This window comes from Colobus angolensis, unplaced genomic scaffold, assembly GCF_000951035.1.
Source record: "Colobus angolensis palliatus isolate OR3802 unplaced genomic scaffold, Cang.pa_1.0 Scaffold36, whole genome shotgun sequence".
NCBI classification, from domain to species: domain Eukaryota; kingdom Metazoa; phylum Chordata; class Mammalia; order Primates; family Cercopithecidae; genus Colobus; species Colobus angolensis.
In genome coordinates, this window is record NW_012116932.1 from 8,248,372 (window position 1) to 8,267,274 (window position 18,903).

Consider the following 18,903-nt stretch of genomic DNA (forward strand, 5'->3'; position numbering starts at 1 on the left):
TGAGTGTTCCAAAACCAAGAAGATGAAAATGGTCCTTAAAGAAGAACATTACAAATCTATTCTTAGATTTCATAAGAGACTCTATCCTTTCTATTATGAAATATTTATTCTACTAGGGCTTTTGAAATCCCCCAAATGCCACAGCTTAATTTGAAAAAGACATTTCTCATCCAAGTTCCTGGGAACTTAGTAAATAATACCTTTATGGATTCTTTCTTTTGAGATGGAGTTTCACTCTTGTCGCCCAGGCTGGAATGCAATGGACAATCTCGGCTCACTGCAACCTCCTGTTTCCTGGGTTCAAGCAATTCTCCTGCCTTAGAGTCCCGAGCAGCTGGGATTACAGGCGCCTGCCACCAGCTAATTTTTGTGGTAGAGACGGGGTTTCACCATGTTGCTCAGGCTGGTCTCGAACTCCTGAGCTCAGGTGATCCACCCGCCTTGGCCTCCCAATGTGCTGGGGTTATAGGCATGAGCCTCCACGCCCAGCCACCTTCCTTGATTCTTCAACCTAGGTGCAAACAACTTAATACAATTCTGAATTAGTCAAAAAGACTAATTTACAACTTGGATTTTTATGTTTTCATGTAGAGCCAAGATAGAGTTTGAATATCTTAGAAAAAAAAATGTTTAAGTGCCTGCGCTGTGCTAGTCACTGCTAGAGGCTGAGGCTACAACCATGAACTTGGTTCCTACTTTTTTTTTCCTTCCCCACATACCATTTTTGCACCCGTTGGTTCCTGCTTTGATGGAGCAGTCCAGTGGGAGAGAGTCATTAAACAAATAATGAGTAATTACACCAGTAAATAATTAAGTGCAGCTATAAGAAATGCTACAGTGAGGCTGGGCGTGGTGGCTCGCACCTATAATCCCAGCACTTTGGGACGCCAAAGCAGGCGCATCACTTGAGGCCAGGAGTTCAAGACCAGCCTGGCCAACATATAGTGAAATCCTGTCTCTACTGAAAATACAAAAATTAGCTGGGTGTGGTGGTGCACGCCTGAAGTCCCAGCTACTTGGGAAGCTGAGGCAGGTGAATCACTTGAACCTGGGAGGTGGAGGTTGCAGTGAGCCGAGATCGTGCCACTGCACTCCAGCCTGGGTGACAGAGCGAGAGTCCGTCTCAAAAAAAGAAAAGAAAAAAAACAAATGCTACAGTGGAAAAATGTAGTATCCAATGATGATATGTAACTGGAGGTTCTAATGAGGGTTTTAGGGGGACAAGGATTTGGGGGCTTCAGAGAAGGCCTCCCTGTGTAGGTGACAGAGCCCTGAAGGAACTGAATAAGAGGTAGAAGAGGTAGGAGAACAGAGATCCTAAACTTTCTTTTTGTTCGTTTACCAAATATTTATTGAGCACTCACTATGTGCCAGGCACTATTTTATGTGCCAGGAACTCAGCAGTGAACAAAGCTGACAAAAATGCCCGCCCTCTGAAAGTTACTTTCTAATGGAGCTTCTTCAAGCACCCCCGCCCCCTTTATTTTGAGGCAGTAGTAATACCATCAGTTAGATGCTTTTGGTCTCAAGCAACAGAAAATACAAGTGGTGTAACCAGTAAGAAAAGGATGTCATGTCACATAACAAGAAGTCCTGAGGCACACGGCTCCAAGGTCAGTTGAATCATGGGCCCGAAGACCCAGGACATTTTTCTGCTTTACGTTCCTCAGCATGTCTCACGTTCCCTTGGCAATAATAGGATAGCTATAGTGATTTCAGATGTGCATCCCCACAAAAAGTTACAAATTGAGGGAGAGGGCATCCCTTCCTTGTGTCCTTTTTTCAGAAAACTTCTTTAAAAGTTGTGGTTAAACAACCATAACATAAAATTTACCATCTTGGCCAGGCATGGTGGCTCACACCTATAATCCCAGCACTTTAGGAGGCTGAGACAGGTGGATCACTTGAGGTCAGGAGTTCGAGACCAGTCTGGCCAACATGGTGAAACCTCATCTCTACTAAAAATACAAAAATTAGCCACGTGTGGGAGTGAATGCCTGTAGTCCCAGCTACTCGGGAGGCTGAGGCATGAGAACCGCTGGAACCTGGGAGCCGAGAGTGCACTTCTGCATTCCAGCCTGAGTGACAGCACGAGACTCCATCTCAGGAAAAAAAAAAAAAAAGACTATCTTAATCATTTTTAAGTGTACTTTTTGGTAGTCTTAAGTATATTCACATTGCTGTGAAACAGATCTCCAGAACCTTCTCATCTTGTAAATCTGGAACTCTGTGCCTATTAAACAACTCTTTTTTTCCCTCTCCCGTCAGCCTCTGGTAATCACCACTTCTTTCTGTGAATTGGACTACTCTAGATACCTCATATAGGGAGAATCATATACTATTATTCTTTTGTGACTGGCTTATTTTACTTAGCATAGTGTCCTCAAGGTTCATCCATGTTATAGCATGTAACAAGTTTTCCTTCCTTTTTATGGCCAAATAACATTCCAGTATATGTATATACCACATTTTGTTTATCTGTTCATCTGGTGATGGACATTTTGAGCTCTTTTGCTTCTTGGCTATTATGAATAATGCTGCTATGAACATGGGTTTTCAAATATCTCTTCAAGACCCTCTTTTCGATTCTTGTGGATATATGCCAAGAAGTGAGATTGCTGGGTCATATGGTAGTTCTGCTCTTAATTTTTTGGGGGAGGCTTCGTACTTTTTCTCATAGCAGTTGCTCCATTTTCCAATCCCACCAACAGTGCACAGGGGTTTCAGTTTCTCCATGTTCTCCCCAACACCTGTTATTTTCTGTTATTTCAATAACAGCTATCTTAATAGGTACCAGGTGACAGACAGCTCATTGTGGTCTTGATTTGTGTTTCTCTGATGATTAGTGATTGGTGATATTGAGCATCTTTTTATATATTTATTGACCATTTGTATATCATCTTTAGAGAAATGTCTATTCAAATCCTTTGTTCATTCTCTAATTGAGGTATTTGATTCTTTTGTTATAGGAGTTGTAGCAGTCCTTTATTTATTCTTGATCATTAACTATATATTAGTCCATTTGGTGCTGCTATAACAGAATACTCAAGCCTGGATAATTTATAAAGAACAAAAGTTTATTTGGCTCATGGTTCTGGGAAGTCCAAGAGTGTGGTGTCAGCATCTGGTGAGGGTTATCCTATGGTGGAAAGCCTGAGGCAGAAGCAAATGCAAGAGATAGAGAGAAGAAATAGGTCCAAACTCACCCTCAGCCCACAAATTCACTCTGTGATAACTGCATTAATCCATTCATGAAGGTACTCATGACCTAATCACCTCCTAAAAGTCCTATCTTTCAACACTGTTACAGTGGCAATTAAATTTCAACATGAGTTTTGAGGGGAATTTGAAACCATAGCAAACCCCTTGTCAAATAAATGATTGGTGACTATTTCTCCCATCCCATGGGTTGACCTTTCACTCTGTTGATTATATCCTTTGATGCATAAAAGCTTTTAAGTTTGGTGTACTCCCACTGGTCTAGTTTTGCTTTTGTTGCCTATGCTTTTGATATCATGGTGAAACCAAGAAGTCTTTACCATGTCCAATATCGTAAAGCTTTCCCGTGTTTTCTCTTAGGAGTTTGATAGTTTTAGGTCTTATGTTTAGGTCCTTAACCTATTTTGAGTTAATTTTTGTTTGTGGTGTAAAATAATGATTCAACTCCATTCTTCAACGTGTATGTCCAGTTTCCCCAGCACCATCTGGTGAATAGACTGCTCTTTCCCTAACTAGTAGTCTCAGCACCTTATCAAAAATCATTGGAGACTATACGTAAGGATTTATTTCTGGGCTTTCTATTCTATTTCATTCGTCTGTTTATCTGTTTTTTATGCCAGTACTATGCTGTTTTGATTATGTAGCTTTGTAATATATTTTGAAAGCGGGAAGTCTGAGCCCTTCAACTTTCTTATTTTTTGAAATCATTTTGGCTATTCATGGTCCTTTGAGATTCCATATGAATTTTTCTATTTCTGCAAACAATGCCCGCTGTGATTTTGATAGAGCTCATATTGAATCTGTAGATCACTTTCGGTAGTATGAACGTCTTCACAATATTAAATATTCCAATCCATGAATACAGGATATCTTTCCATTTATTCGTGCCTTCAAATTTCTTTCAGTAACCTTTTGTGGTTTGCAGTGTACAAGTCTTTTACCTCCTTGGTTAGTTTTATTCTTAAGTATTCTGTACTTTTTGATGCTATTGTAAGTGGTAGTGTTTTCTTCCTTTTCAGATTGTTCATTGTTGTGTATAGAAATGTAAATGATTTTTGCATGTTGATTGATTTTTGTATCCTGTAATTTTGCTTAATTTGTTTATGCTAACATTTTTTTTTTTTTGTAGAATCTTTAAGGCTTTCTACATATAAAATCATGTCATCTGTGAATAGAGATCATTTTATGTCTTTCTTTCCAATTTGAATGCCTTTTATTTCTTTTTTGTACCTAATTGCTCTGGCTAGGACTTCCAGTACTATGTTGAATAGAAATGGACAGGCGTGGGCATCCTTGCCTTGTTCCTGGTCTTAGAGGAAAAGCTTTGCTTTCAGTCTTGCATCATTGAGTGTGATGTTAGCTGTGGGCTTTTCATAAATGGTCTTATGTTGAGGTAATTTCCTTTTATTCCTAATTTTGTTGGGTGTTTTTTTATCATGAAAGGCTGTTAAGTTTGTCAAATGCTTTTTCTAATGACATGATCATGTGGTTTTCCCGCCTTCATTCTGTCAATGTGATTTATTATATTGATTGATTTTTTAAAAAATGTTTATAGAAATGGGGTCTCACTACGTTTCCCAGGCTGGTCTTGAACCCCTGGCCTCAAGTGATCCTACTTCCTTAGTGTCCCAAAGTGATGGGATTACAGGCATAAGCCACTGTGCCCAGCTCCCCATTAATTGATTCTTGTATGCTGAACAAACCTTCCATTCCAGGAACAAATCCCACTTGGTCGTGGCATATAATCCTTTGCATATGCTGAATTTGATTTGCTAGTATTTTGTTGAGGATTTTTGCATCAGTATTCATCAGAGATAATGGTCTGAAGTTTTCTTTTTTTGTGGTGTCTTTGTCTGGCTTTGGAATCAGGGTAAAGCTGGCCTCATGGAATGAGCTTGGAACTGTTCCCTCCTCTTCATTTTTTTGGAAGAGTTTCAGGAGGATTGGCGATAATTCTTCTTTAAATGTTTGGTAGCATTCTCCGATGAAGCCATCTGGTCCTGGGCTTTTCTGTGTTGGGAGGTTTTTGATTACTGATTCTATCTCTCATTATTGGTCTGATCAGACTTTCCATTTCTTCATGATTCAATCTTGGTAGGTTGTGTGTTACCTCTAGGAATTGATCCATTTCTTCTAAGTTATCAAATTTATAGGCATACAATTCTTCATACTATTTTCTTATAATCCTTTTTATCTCTGTAGTATTGGTAGTAGTGTTTCTTCTTTCATTTCTGATTTTAGTTATTGAATGTTCTCTTTTTTTCCTTAATCTCGCTAAGGATTTGTCAGTTTGGTTGATCTTTTCAAATAACCAACTCTTAGTTTTGTTGGTTGTATTTGTTTATCTCTGCTCTGATTTTTATTATTGCCATTTTTATGCTGGTTTTGGGCTTGGTTCTTTTCAAGTTGAAATAAAAGGATGGGGCTGGGTGTGGTGGCTCATGCCTGTAAATCCCAACACTTTGGGAGGCCGAGGTGGGCAGATCACAAGGTCAGGAGTTCGAGACCAGCCTGGCCAACATGGTGAAATCTCATCTCTACTAAAAATACAAAATTAACCAGTGTGGTGGCACACACCTGTAATCCTAGCTACTCAGGAGGCTGAGGCAGGAGGATCACTTTAGCCCGGGAGGTGGAGGTTACAGTGAGTCGAGATCATGCCATGGCACTCCAGCCTGGGCAAAAAGAGTGAAACTCCATCTCAAAAAAAAAAGAAAAAGAAAAAGAAAAAGCAGTAAAATAAAACATAAAATAAAAGAATGATAGACAGCAACACAAAGCCATATGAAAATATATGGTTATCTGGTAAGGGTAAATATTAACAAATATAGTAACCTGTACTGTAGAAATTTTGGTGCATAGAATTTAAATGACAAAAACATTTTTTAACTATAAATCTTTGTTAATGAGTATAAAAACATATAAAGATATAATTTGTGATATTTGGGGATGGGGTGAAAGTAGAGTTTTTGTATGCAATTGAAGTGAAGTTGTTATCAGTTTAAAATAGGATGCTATGACTTAAAGATGTTTTATGTAATTGCAATAGTATCCACAAAGAAAAAATCTGTAAGAACATACACAAAAGAAAATCAAAGCACATCACTATAAAAAAATCAATAAAACATAAAGGAAGACAGGAAGAAAGGAAAGAAGGAACAAAACTACAAGACATACAGAATACAATGAAGAAAATGACAAAAGTAAATCCTTCCCTATCTGTAATTACTTTAAGTGCAAATGAATTAAACTCTGCATTCTTGGCTAAATGGATTAAAAACAGGATCTAACTGTATGTGGTCTACAAGAGACTCATTTTAGATACAAAGACACATATAGGCTGAAAGTAAAAAGATGGAAAAAGATACTCCATGCAAATGGTAAGCACAAGAGAGGAGTAGCTATACTAATATCAGATGAATAGACTAAAAACAAAACTGTTACAAGAGACAAAGAGGGACATTATATAATATTGACGGAACAATTCACTAAGGAGATATAACAATTATAAATATGTACACAGCAAACCTCAGAGTTCTTAAATATATGAAGTCAACTTTGAAAGAACTGAAGGGAGAAATAATTAGCAACATGATATCAGTAGGAAACTTAAGTGCGTCACTTTCAATAATGGATAAAACTACCAGATAGAAGAACAATAAGGAAATAGAATTGGAACAATGCTATAGACCAACAGACATACGAGAACATTCCACCCAACAACGGCAGAATGTACGTTCTTCTCAAGTACGTGTGGAACTCTCTAGGAGAGATAACATACAAAACAAATCTTAACAAATTCCAGAAGATTGAAATCATACAAAGTATCTTTTCTGATCACAGTGGAATGAAACCGGAAATCAACAGCACAAGGAAAATTAGAGAATTTAGCATTTTTTGTAGAGCATGTCAAGTGGTAACAAAGTCCCTCAGTTTTTATCTGGGAATCCTAATTTCTCCTTTATGTTTGAAGGACAGTTTTACCACACATGGTATCCTTGGATGGCAGTTTCTTTCAGCACTTCAAATATATCATCCCACTCCCTTCTGGCTTGCAAAGTTTCTGCTAAGAAATCTGCAGATAGTGTTATGGAAGCTCCTTTGTATGTCACAATTGCTTTTCTCTTGCCACTTTGAAGGTACTCTATCTTTGACTTTAGGCAGTTTGATTATAATGTGTGTCAGTGTGGTTTTCTGTGGATTTGTCCCAGTTGGAGTTCTTTAAAATTTTTGATTTGTATGTACATTTCATTCCTCATATTTGGGAATTTTTCAGCTATTCTTCAAATAAGCTCTCTGCCCCTTTGTTCCCTCTTTTCTTTCTGGGATTCCCATTATGCTTATGTTGATCTACTTGGCATGTCTCTGGGATTCCCATTATGCTTATATTGATCTGCTTGGCAAGTCTCATAGGTCCCTAGTCTCTCTTCACTGTATTTATTTATTTTAATCCTCTGACTTGAAGACTTCAAATGACCTGTATTCAAATTTGCTGGTCCTTTCCTCTGCCTGGTCAAGTCTGCTGTTGAACTCCTCTAACAAATTTTTCTGTTCAGTTGTATTTTTCAGCTCCAGAATTTGTTAGGTTCTTTTTTATAGTTTCTGTCTCTTTGTTGATATTCTCATTTTGTTCATGCATAATTTTTCCAACTTTATTTAGTTATCTATCTGTGTTCTTGTTTAGCTCAGTACAAGAACTCTATTGGGTGAAGAATGTTCTCCTTGCTCTTAAAAAAGGTACAAGGGAGAGTGACGTTAGCGAGATGACAGACGAGGAAGCCACGGATCTCTTTCCCCCTCACGGACACCTCAAATTAACAAGAGGTAGACCAGAATGCTTCTGTGAGGACTCTAAAGATCAGCTGAGAAGCTATAATATGAAGTCCACTGTAAACCAAGAAGGAATTCCAGGCTGGGGCCGTGGTTCACGCCTGTAATTCCAGCACTTTGGGAGGCCAAGGTGGGCAATTGCCTAAGCCCCAGAGTTCGAGATCAGCCTCGGCAGTATAGTAGGGACTATTTTTAGTCCCTACTAAAAATACTCATTGAGCATCTTTACAATTATGTTTAATTATTGGTCAGGGAGCATGTAGATCTGTATTCTTTGGAGTCAGTTTTTGGAAGTTTTATTTTGGTCCCTTGATTGGGTCATGTTTCTCTGTTTCTTTGTATGCCTAGTAAATTTTTTTGTTGGGATTTGGGCATTTGAAAAAACAACCACCCTCACGGTCTCTGTGTACTGGCTTTGGGCAGCGGAAGACCTGAAATCAGCCTAGCTAGAGGTTCTAGGACCTCTCAAAACTTTTCTAATCTCTTGATCCCTCTGGTGTCTGACTGTAGAACTGCAGTTCTTGAATGCTGTTTGCCTCTGCTTTCAGCAGCTTCTGAACTCTGATGTTGATCCTGTCAGTGCTCTGAGTCAGTGACACAAAAACCAGTTTTTCTGGCACCTTCCAGACAAGCCAAAATGTTGTATGCATAATCTAGTCTTTGTTTCTGTCCCAAAGGAGGAGCCCAGCCTTTAGGGTTTCCTCCCCTTTGCTCTTCAGTATGCCATGTAGGGGATGGGGCCTTGAAAACACTGTGAATGTTCTTACCTTTTTTGCTGGAAATATATATATATATATATATATATATTTTTCCCCCCCCCAGGAAACCCACTAGTAAATTATGATAAGTGCACTGGACAACATCATGTGAAGACATTATATATGTCTATATCTATATATGGTATATGTGTGTGTGTGTGTGTGTATAGTTGTTGTTGTTGTTGTTTTTAGACAGGGTCTTGCTCTGTAGCCCAGGCTAGATGCAGAGGTGTGTGATCATGGTTCATGGTAGCTTTGGCCTCCCTGACTCAAGCAGTCCCACCTCAGCCTCCCAAGTAGCTAGGACTACAGGCATGCACCACTATGCGTGGCTAATTTTGTGTTTTTAGTAGGGATGGTGTTTCACTATGTTGCCGAGGCTGGTCTCGAACTCTGGCGCTTAGGCAATTGCCCACCTTGGCCTCCCAAAGTGCTGGAATTACAGGCGTGAACCACGGCCCCAGCCTGGAATGCCTTCTTGGTTTACAGTGGACTTCATATTATAGCTTCTCAGCTGATCTTTAGAGTCCTCACAGAAGCATTCTGGTCTATCTCTTGTTAATTTGAGGTGTCTGTGAGGGGGAAAGAGACCTGTGGCTTCCTCATCTGTCATCTTGCTAACGCCACTCTCCCTTGTACCTTTTTTTAAGAGCAAGGAGAACATTCTTCACCCAATAGAGTTCTTGTAATACCCTCATTGGCCAGATCAGCTTCATGGATCCACTTCCAACCAGTTACTATAAGGGAATAGAATTACCATGGTTTGGCTTATGTTAATCAAAATTCATGAGCTGGGGTCGGTAAGGGACCTGACCTCTCCTAAATCCCATCGTCACTTGGTACCTGAACAAAATGTCTTCCATTTGTAAGAAAAAAGCAAGGTAATGGTTTCTGGGAGACAACCATTATACCTATCTTAAAGTGTTCACTTGTTGCTTGTCTTTTTTAGAGCCGAAGAGATTCCTCTGAAAATCTTGGCCCACAATGGCTTGGTTGGAAGACTGATTGGAAAAGAAGGCAGAAATTTGAAGAAAATTGAACATGAAACAGGGACCAAGATAACAATCTCATCGTAAGCCGCTTATTCAGATTAATCATGCCCAATAATGGAACACCTGAGCATTTCGATAGGTCTAGTTCATTCACCTGCTTTTCCCAAAAATGGGAATATAATCATAAGTGATACAATTATCTCCATCATCATTTTTTAAAAAAATATGTAAATACTTACCAGGTAGATATTTTTCACTATGGATGTTATCTAAATCACGAGTAAGATTTGAAATAAGATGGCAGGGGTTCTACACCACAGCGTATTGTGAGAGAATTGAGTCTTCTCCCTCTCCGCCAAAACTTGTTTGTGATTTTTTTTTTTTTTTTGGCATTTTATTTTTCCTGTTGAAAACAAAGCTTGTCTTTTCTTCTTACGGGTCAGTTTGCAGGATTTGAGCATATACAACCCGGAAAGAACCATCACTGTGAAGGGCACAGTTGAGGCCTGTGCCAGTGCTGAGATAGAGATTATGAAGAAGCTGCGTGAGGCCTTTGAAAATGATATGCTGGCTGTTAATGTAAGTCCCTAATGCTTTCTTCTCTGCTGGTTTTCACATGTGTTTTCAGGTAGTGCTCGAGACTCTCTTAAGAATAATTGTCATTCAGCTAATCAGGAAGTGCCTTAGGATAGGTATGCAGAATTTTTCCTGACTTCCTAGGATAAAGGCATTAAAATCATCAGGAAACCAACTAGTAAATTATGATAAGTGCAGGGGACAACATCATGTGAAGACATTAAAATTATAACTTTGAAGACTGACATAAGGGAAAGCTTATGATATAATGTTTATTAAGAAAAGCAAGAATGACTCTGTGTGGTGGCATGCATCTATAGTCCCAGCTACTCAAGAGGCTGAGGCAGGAGGAGCACTTGAGTCCTGGGGGTTGAGGCTGCAGTGAGTGGGCATTATGCCACTGCACTCCAGCCTGGGCAACAGAGTGAGACCCCATCTCTAAATAAATAAATAAGAAAAGCAAGATATAAATGTATGTAACTAAAGTTACAATTATGTAAAATAACATGGATCAGAATGATTGGAAGGCTACATACAAAAATGAAAATAGCTGGCATGTTAGAAAAGTGGGATTTTTTTCCATGTATGTAGCCTTCTGAACCTTATGTAATATTGTCCTTTTACTTTTTAAATTTTAAAAACGCATGCTTTAAAGTTAACTTCTGATTTTCCTCCCTTGCTTGCTGATCCGCACTTTTAGATCGTCTGATAAATGTTGTCGACCACTTGAGCCTTTACTGTGTATTTGTAGCAGACTCAATTAGGTTTGTCCTTCCTGTGATTGCTACCTAATTTTTACTCTTAATGGGGAGACGCCAATCCGGCATTCATAAAAAAACACCTTTAAAATATTTGGCCATCAGCAAAAGTCCAGCTCAGCTCAGAGGAGTAAATTTTTTCACTTTTTAATTAGATTTTTCGGACATAGACAGAAGTGAAAAGGATGCTCCAATAAGCCCTCATATACCCATAATCCACCTTTTGCAGTTATCAACTCAGCGTCTGTTTTGTTTCCTCTAAACCCTCATCTACATCCACTGTTCATACCGGTTGGATGACCTTGAAGCAAATCTCAGACCTGATAATATTTCCTAGAGAAATAAATGTGGACAAAGCACTCTATAGGTTAAACCCAAGTCCCTCACTGCAGCACTTTCCGCTGTACCCTCTACTGTAGCCAGGAATCTGTCCCCACCTCACCCCGACCCCCACCTTAGCAGCCCACGTCACATGATAATATGGGGCGTGATGAGAAGAGCTAGAGCAGGAGACTGCAGTGTGGTCTTCTCCCCATGTTTGGATATATTTGTGGAAGTATCATCTGACAATCTCATTTTCTTCCTGTGGGTTCTTAACATCTTATGATGTAAACATCTCTTTCTGTGAACACCTGGAAAGCTACAGAAGGGTCTGAGTGATTCATACATCTTCACCTGAGCTTACCACTTAGGTTCATTTATGTCTGTGCCAAAGTCACGCACTGGTAGGTGAATAACAAAATTACCACATCTTATAGACAAAATGAGGTAAAGACGAAGGATATGAGCCCTGCTATTCCAAACGTTCTTAAAAAAAAGGGCAAGTTACAGAGTGAATGTAGCCAAAAATGAGAAAATAGAAAAAGTTAGGAAATTGCATCATGTTCAGGGAATGGGTGACCACGTTCCTCTGCCTCTGAAGACCTGTATGGTTAAAACCCACCCCCAGCCTGTGTGACCATCCCCATGTAGAAATGTAAAAATAAGCAAGCAAGATGATCACAAAGCCAACAACTAAATAGCAAAGAGACAAAGTTGTAAACCATCCCAAAGCTGGATAATGGAGTTTACGTATGTGGGACTTTACATCATGTGAAGGATCTGATCTTTCCGTGGATAGAGTTGAAAAACACTGTTAATCCAATTTGTTTTAAACAGTCATTCAACGAATATTTATCGAGTACTTACTATGTACCAGGCACTGAGAACACAACACTACGTAAGACAGTCTCTGTCTGCAAGGAAATTCTGGACTAAAAGGGGAAGAGGTAACTAAACAGGCTATTCACATACCACGTAATGTGTGCTGTCATAGGGAAACAGGAGTGCTAGAGAGCACAGACAGGGCATTCGAGCTGAGCTTTGGGATGAAAGAAAGCTTCCTGCATGAAGGGTCATCTCTGCTCAAGTGAAACCTGCAAGTCAGTAGGACTTAGCCAGGTGAGAAGGGAAAAAAGCACTTCCTTGCCTAGGAAATAAATACCATGTGCAGGGGCTCAGAGGTATTTAGGGAACAGGACTGACCAGGTTGGAGATGAAGGGTTAGCAGGAGTGAGGCTGGCAAGGTGGCTGCCATCCCCAGGAAGAGCCTCATTTTCCATGATAAGATATGTAGACATGCTCAAGGGTGGCAGAGAAGCCTTGAAGGAACACCATGGTCAGGTTGAGATGTGGCACCTACCTCTGATACAGGGTAGGAAGAGCCTGGGCAGAGCTGATTGGGAGACGCTGGTGCCATTCAGACAAGAGAGGGAGGTTGACCCAGGCGTGCGGGCCTCTCTGGTCTCCTCCCTTCATCTTTTTTCTCCATTTCTATTCCCAGCAACAAGCCAATCTGATCCCAGGGTTGAACCTCAGCGCACTTGGCATCTTTTCAACAGGACTGTCCGTGCTATCTCCACCAGCAGGGCCCCGCGGAGCTCCCCCCGCTGCCCCCTACCACCCCTTCGCTGTAAGTAGCTCAGCTTGTGGAGGTTTGCTTATGCGCTGGGCACCTCCAGGCAGCAGCATGACTCTGCTATGTGGAATCAGAACGGAAGCTTTCATTTAAAGGCCATGCTCGAGTATAGATGAATCCAATGTAGGTTGAACTCAACATTTCTTAGGACTTCTTCCTAATGGGCAACTAACTTAATATTAAACCATCCTCTAAACACATGTTCTTAAATACAGTATGTCACAACCAGCAAAGAAAGAAACTCACAGCAAATTCATTAACTAGAAGCTAATTTATTATAAAAAAAAGGACTTGTTAGCTCAAATAAGAACATTTCATGAGTGTTGGTCATTTGTTAAAATATATAGGGTACCTGGATGATTCTTAGAGAGAGAGAGATATATATCTACATACATACACGTGCAGTTTCTACCTATGTTTACAAGTCAAATGTATTGTTTTATTAATAGGCAATTTTTAAAAGAAAATATTACATACATTGTTTACATCTAAACACTTAGCACAATGCCTGGTATTTAGTAAGTTCTCAATAAGTATTTGTTCACAACAGAAGAAATGTGAATTTTATGAGTGTTATACTTACTGCTTTCATTCACAAGCATTATTCAAGATTAATGCATTATCAAATTGGGGCTCAGGATGCTTGACAGCTTTTTTTGATTCCTAATTTTTCTCTACACAGACTGCTTATTTTTAAAGCAAATTTTGTTTCCCCCAATGTTTATGCTGTTTAAATGGGAAGAATTGGGTGGGTGAACATTGCCTCAGCCATTCCATTCTTTTGAGAAGTGCTTTCTGGGGTAGACTTCCCATTGTGTGAATTCCCAGTAGTTTTTTGGGTTATCAGTAGAGAGACAGGATGAATCCCCTGTGCCATCCTGCCAACAAAATGCAGACACACACTGATACCCACATCCTCAGTCACATATATACACACATTCTGCATTCCTGCTTATATATGACTCTTCTGAGTCTTTTTTTTTTTTTTTTTTTTGAGGTGGAGTCTTGCTCTGCCGCTAGGCTGGAATGCAATCGCACGATCTTGGCTCACTGCAGCCTCTGCCCCTGGGTTCAAGTGATTCTTGTGCCTCAGCCTCCCAAGTAGCTGGGATTACAGGCACGTACCACCACACTCACCTAATTTTAGTAGAGAAGGGGTTTCACCATGTTGGCCAGGATGGTCTCGATCTCCTGACCTTGTGATCTGCCTGCCTCGGCCTCCCAAAGTGCTGGGATTACAGGCGTGAGCCACTGCGCCCGGCACCCTGAGTCATTTCTAAATCTCTCCATACCACCTCTTTAGTTAAATCCATTTCCCCTTAAACTGAAGGAGGGGACTGACACTGAGCCTTGTGTGTTGAGCAGCCTAAAGATGCAGTAGGAGGGATTGTGGCAGCTGTCAGTCACATGGCTGTGCCAAGCAGTAAGAATAGCTTGAGAGTTTCACATCCCCATATTTTTGGTGTCAGATCTGAGAATGGCCCAGTGAGTTACAATTAAGTGGCACTGAGGCACGTATCATTTCTTGGGAGAGAGGCTGTACATACAGCCCCACAGAAGATAACCTCAAACGTTAGGCTACCCTCTCAGTATAGGTAATTTAAGTGGGGAGAGAAAAAGGGCATAATAAATTAGACCAATTCTAAAATTGGTAATCTAGGCCAGGCATGATGGCTCACACCTATAATCCCAGCACTTTGGGAGGCTGAGGTAGGGAGATCACCTGAGGTCAGGAGTTCAAGACCAACCTAGCCGGCATGGTGAAACGTCGTCTTTACTAACACTACAAAAATTAGCCAGGTGTGGTGGTGCATGTCTGTAATCCCAGCTACTTGGGAGGCTGAGGCAAGGAGAATCACTTGAACCCGGGAGGTGGAGGTTGCGGTGAGCTGAGATTATGCCACTGCATTCCAGCCTGGGCGATAGTGTGAGACTTCATCTCAAAAATAAATAAATAAATAAATAAATAAAATAAAATTGGTAATCTCAAATGTAGGAGTCAGCATGCTACAATTTAAGGACCAAATCTAGCTCACCATTTATTTTCATCAATAAAGGTTTTTAGGAGACACAGCCATGGTCGTTTATATACATATTATCTATTCCTGCTTTCCCCCTGTAGTGGCAGAGCTGAGTAGATGCATATAGATCACATGAGCCACAAAGCCTAAAATATTTATGATTTGCTTCTTTACAGAAAAAGTTTGCTGACCCCTGAACTAAATTTAACAAGGAGATAATTTTTCTTTTGATAGCAGAATATTTTCTAAACTTGAAAATAGGTTTTGCCAGTTGGAAAGCTTCCTTTGCATCTCAGATTTTTACTAAAATAGTAGAATAACCATTTTGCTAAAATATGTGGTTCCTGTTATTTATAAAATAGGTTTTAAATTAAAAATTGTTAAACTAAAAACAAAACAAAACAAAAACAACCAGGTAATTCGGATCTTGATCCCATGGGTCAATATTAGAGTAGATTCTAATCCAGTTGCCCTGACTGTCTGAGACATGATGGCTTCTGCAGACATCTCCTCCATGCAGCTGCAGAAGTGCAGGTCCAACAGCATGGAGACGGCCCTCACTGCCCACCTGTGCAGGACCTATGCTATTCCTGGACCAATACCTGGGAAGTCCACACCGCAGGCTTGTAGGCTTCCCTGGTGGGCCCAGGACTCCTGAGAACAGCTGCTTAGGGTGGTGGAGACACTTTAAATACTGACAGTATTGTTTTCCTGTCACATAGGCATTCAGATTTCAAGGAACCAAGATATTTCTTGGTTGCTTTTATATATCACAAAGCTCTAATACTTTTGCTTTTAGCATCCAAAGGTCAGGGAGTCTGTGTCCCTCCTTATAACTGGCTCATCCACACCTAGGTTGGTCTCCGAACTCTGGAATTTTTAATACATATGTGTGTATGTGAAAACTTTACCACTTTTTTTTTTTTTTTTTTTTTACTGTTTTTCTGGTTATAAAAGTAATATGTGGATAGTATTTAAGAAGCAGGGAGTATGTACTTTTGAATTTCCCAAAGAAAAAAAACACATTTCTCTGATCCTAAAAAAAAAAAATAAAGCAGCAAATAATACAGAAATGCAGAAAGTGCAAGTTTTTTCTTAACCTAGATATAAGTAGTGTTTCTGTGTAGGTATGTGCGTGTGTGTGTGTGTGTGTGTGTATTTATATATGATTTATAGTTTTTCCCTCAAATTTTCACTCTGGAATGGAGATCCTTGTGTGTATACATCTTGATTCATTTATCCAATTATTTCCTCAGAATAATTTCCTGGAAATAGAATCAAAGAATGTGTACATTTTCTATGCTGATACATAGTATATAATTTTGATACAAAAAAGGTATATTACTTTTCATTCCCATCAAGAGTGTGTGTAACAGAGCAGGACTTTTTCTTCCATACCAGCACTCCCAATTATTCCTCACAGTCTGATATTTTAAAATATGCGGTTTTTAAAATTATTATTATATGACTGAAAAATTTTGTATTGGCCATTTTTGTTCTCTCTGATAAGTTGCTTTCTGTGTTTTTGGCCCCTCAGTCTATTGAGAAGTAATATAACTTAGGTTCTAGAGCAGACTGTGTGCATTTGAATTTCTACACTGTCACTTGCTGTTTTTAACTTTGAGCAAGTGACTTAAGCTCTTCAGATCTGGGAGAAATAATAGTACCTACATTAGGGGATGGTTATGAGGGTAATTAACTAAGTTAAAACCTATATACAGTAACTGCTATGTAAATCATAGCCGCTATTATCTTTTTATTTCATCTTTTTCTTAATGATTTGTCATAGCTAATTACATATTAAGGCTGCTAACCACTTGTCATGTTGTAAATATTTTCTTTTTTTTTTGAGACGGAGTCTCGCTCTGTCACCCAGGCTGGAGTGCAGTGGCCTGATCTCAGCTCACTGCAAGCTCTGCCTCCCGGGTTTATGCCATTCTCCTGCCTCAGCCTCCCGAGTAGCTGGGACTACAGGCATCCGCCACCTCGCCCGGCTAGTTTTTGTATTTTTTAGTAGAGATGGGGTTTCACCATGTTAGCCAGGATGGTCTCGATCTCCTGACCTCGTGATCCGCCCATCTCGGCCTCCCAAAGTGCTGAGATTACAGGCTTGAGCCACCGCGCCCGGCCCATGTTGTAAATATTTTCAACAAATATTCTCTTTGCTTTATTTGTGATGTCTTATGTCATAAATAATTATATGTATATATTATATATATGTTCATTTATAGTGAACAGTAGTTCATAGTTCAACTTAAAATGCCAACTTTGTCATACACAGAATTCCCACTTAACTATATATGTAGTTCACTATATATATATATATATATCAAATGAGTGAACTTTTGTTTGACGTTAAATGTAAACATTTCCCTTTAGCCTTTCTTCTTTCATCCAAATTTCACCCAATACCCCTTCCCTAGAAGTGTAGTAGTTATGTTTACACATTAAAAAAAGTTTTCTCAGCATATATACAAACATATTATTAAAAAATACAAATGAAATTATGCTGTACACAGGGAATTACAACTTTTGTTTTTACATATTATGGGCATCTTTCCATAGCTAGACCTAGTTTTATTTAATGGCTGCATAATATTCCATTAAATGAGTTTATCATCATTTTTGTAACCAGCACACTAGTTTTACACATTTGGGTTGATTCCAAGTTATTCGTATTACAGATAATGTCAAAATGAATATCTTTACAGGCATAGCTTGAAGATACTGTGGATTCATTTCCAGGCCTCCATAGTAAAGTGAATAACATGATAAAACAAGTTACACTTTTTTTTGTTTGTTTGTTTCCCAGTGCATATAAAAGGTGTGTTTACATTATACTGTAGTCTGTTAAGTGTGTAATAGCATTATATCTGAGAAGACAATACCCATGCCTTAATTTTAAAATATTTTTTAAAAATGCAGACACAGAAACACAAAGTGAGCATGTACCGTTGGAGAAATGATACCAATAGACTTGTGTGACATAGGGTTGCCACCAGCCTTCCAGTTTGTAGAAAACACAGTTATCTGCAAGGTGCAGTAAAGCCAAACACAATACAATGAGGTGTGCCTCTACATAAATCTTTGCACAAGTGTGTGAGTATATCTGAAAGTAAATTCTCTAAGACTGGAATTATTATTTCAAAGCGCATATGTATTTTAAATGTTCACAGATTTCTCTCCACCAGAATTCATGCAGAAAACCTAAAAATTAAGGTAGTTAAATAATTGATATTTTTCTTTTGAGTTTCTGACCTTTGACATCATGCTAAGGAAAAAAGCCTTCTCCCATCCAAGACTGCAAAAATAAAATATTCTCCCGTATTTTCTTTTTTTATGTGTAAGAGACTGTGCTATGTTGCCCAGGCTGGAGTGCTGTAACTGTTCACATGCACAATTACAGCACGCTACAACCTCGAATTCCTGGACTCAAACAATCCTCCCGCCTTAGCCTCCTCAGTAGCTGGGACTACAAGCACTTGCCACCACACCTGGCCCATGTTTTCTTACACTAGTTTTTAGTTGTTGGCTTTGGAGGATTGTGTATGTCTGCAGTTCATAGGGAATTTATCTTGACTTATACTGAGACACAGATCTGACTTTATTTTTTAAGTTTTTAACTTGATTTTGTTCATTTATATTTTCCTATGAAAATATAAATTTTTTCCACTTAATTTTTCTTTTTATGTGTATTGATGTAAAGTGATACAAAACAGACTATTGTCTTTTAAATATCCAAACTTGTGGTTATTTCTCTCTCTTAATTTCTTTTTTTTTTTTAATATATAT

General features: G+C 39.1%; 1 protein-coding gene across 10 annotated transcripts in view; it reads left to right on the forward strand.

Moving 5' to 3' along the window:
• IGF2BP2 (insulin-like growth factor 2 mRNA binding protein 2) overlaps positions 1 to 18,903 on the forward strand; it is a 184,277-nt gene that overhangs the window by 143,007 nt on the left and 22,367 nt on the right. For 6 of the 10 annotated variants that reach the window (XM_011953375.1, XM_011953374.1, XM_011953377.1 and 3 more), the window contains 3 exons: positions 9,757 to 9,879; positions 10,243 to 10,378; positions 12,956 to 13,084. In XM_011953375.1, coding sequence (XP_011808765.1) covers positions 9,757 to 9,879; positions 10,243 to 10,378; positions 12,956 to 13,084 — 388 coding nt within the window. Of the gene's footprint in view, positions 1 to 9,756; positions 9,880 to 10,242; positions 10,379 to 12,955; positions 13,085 to 16,736; positions 16,740 to 18,903 lie in introns of all 10 variants that reach the window. The other 4 variants (XM_011953376.1, XM_011953385.1, XM_011953378.1 and 1 more) reach the window with 2 other exon arrangements.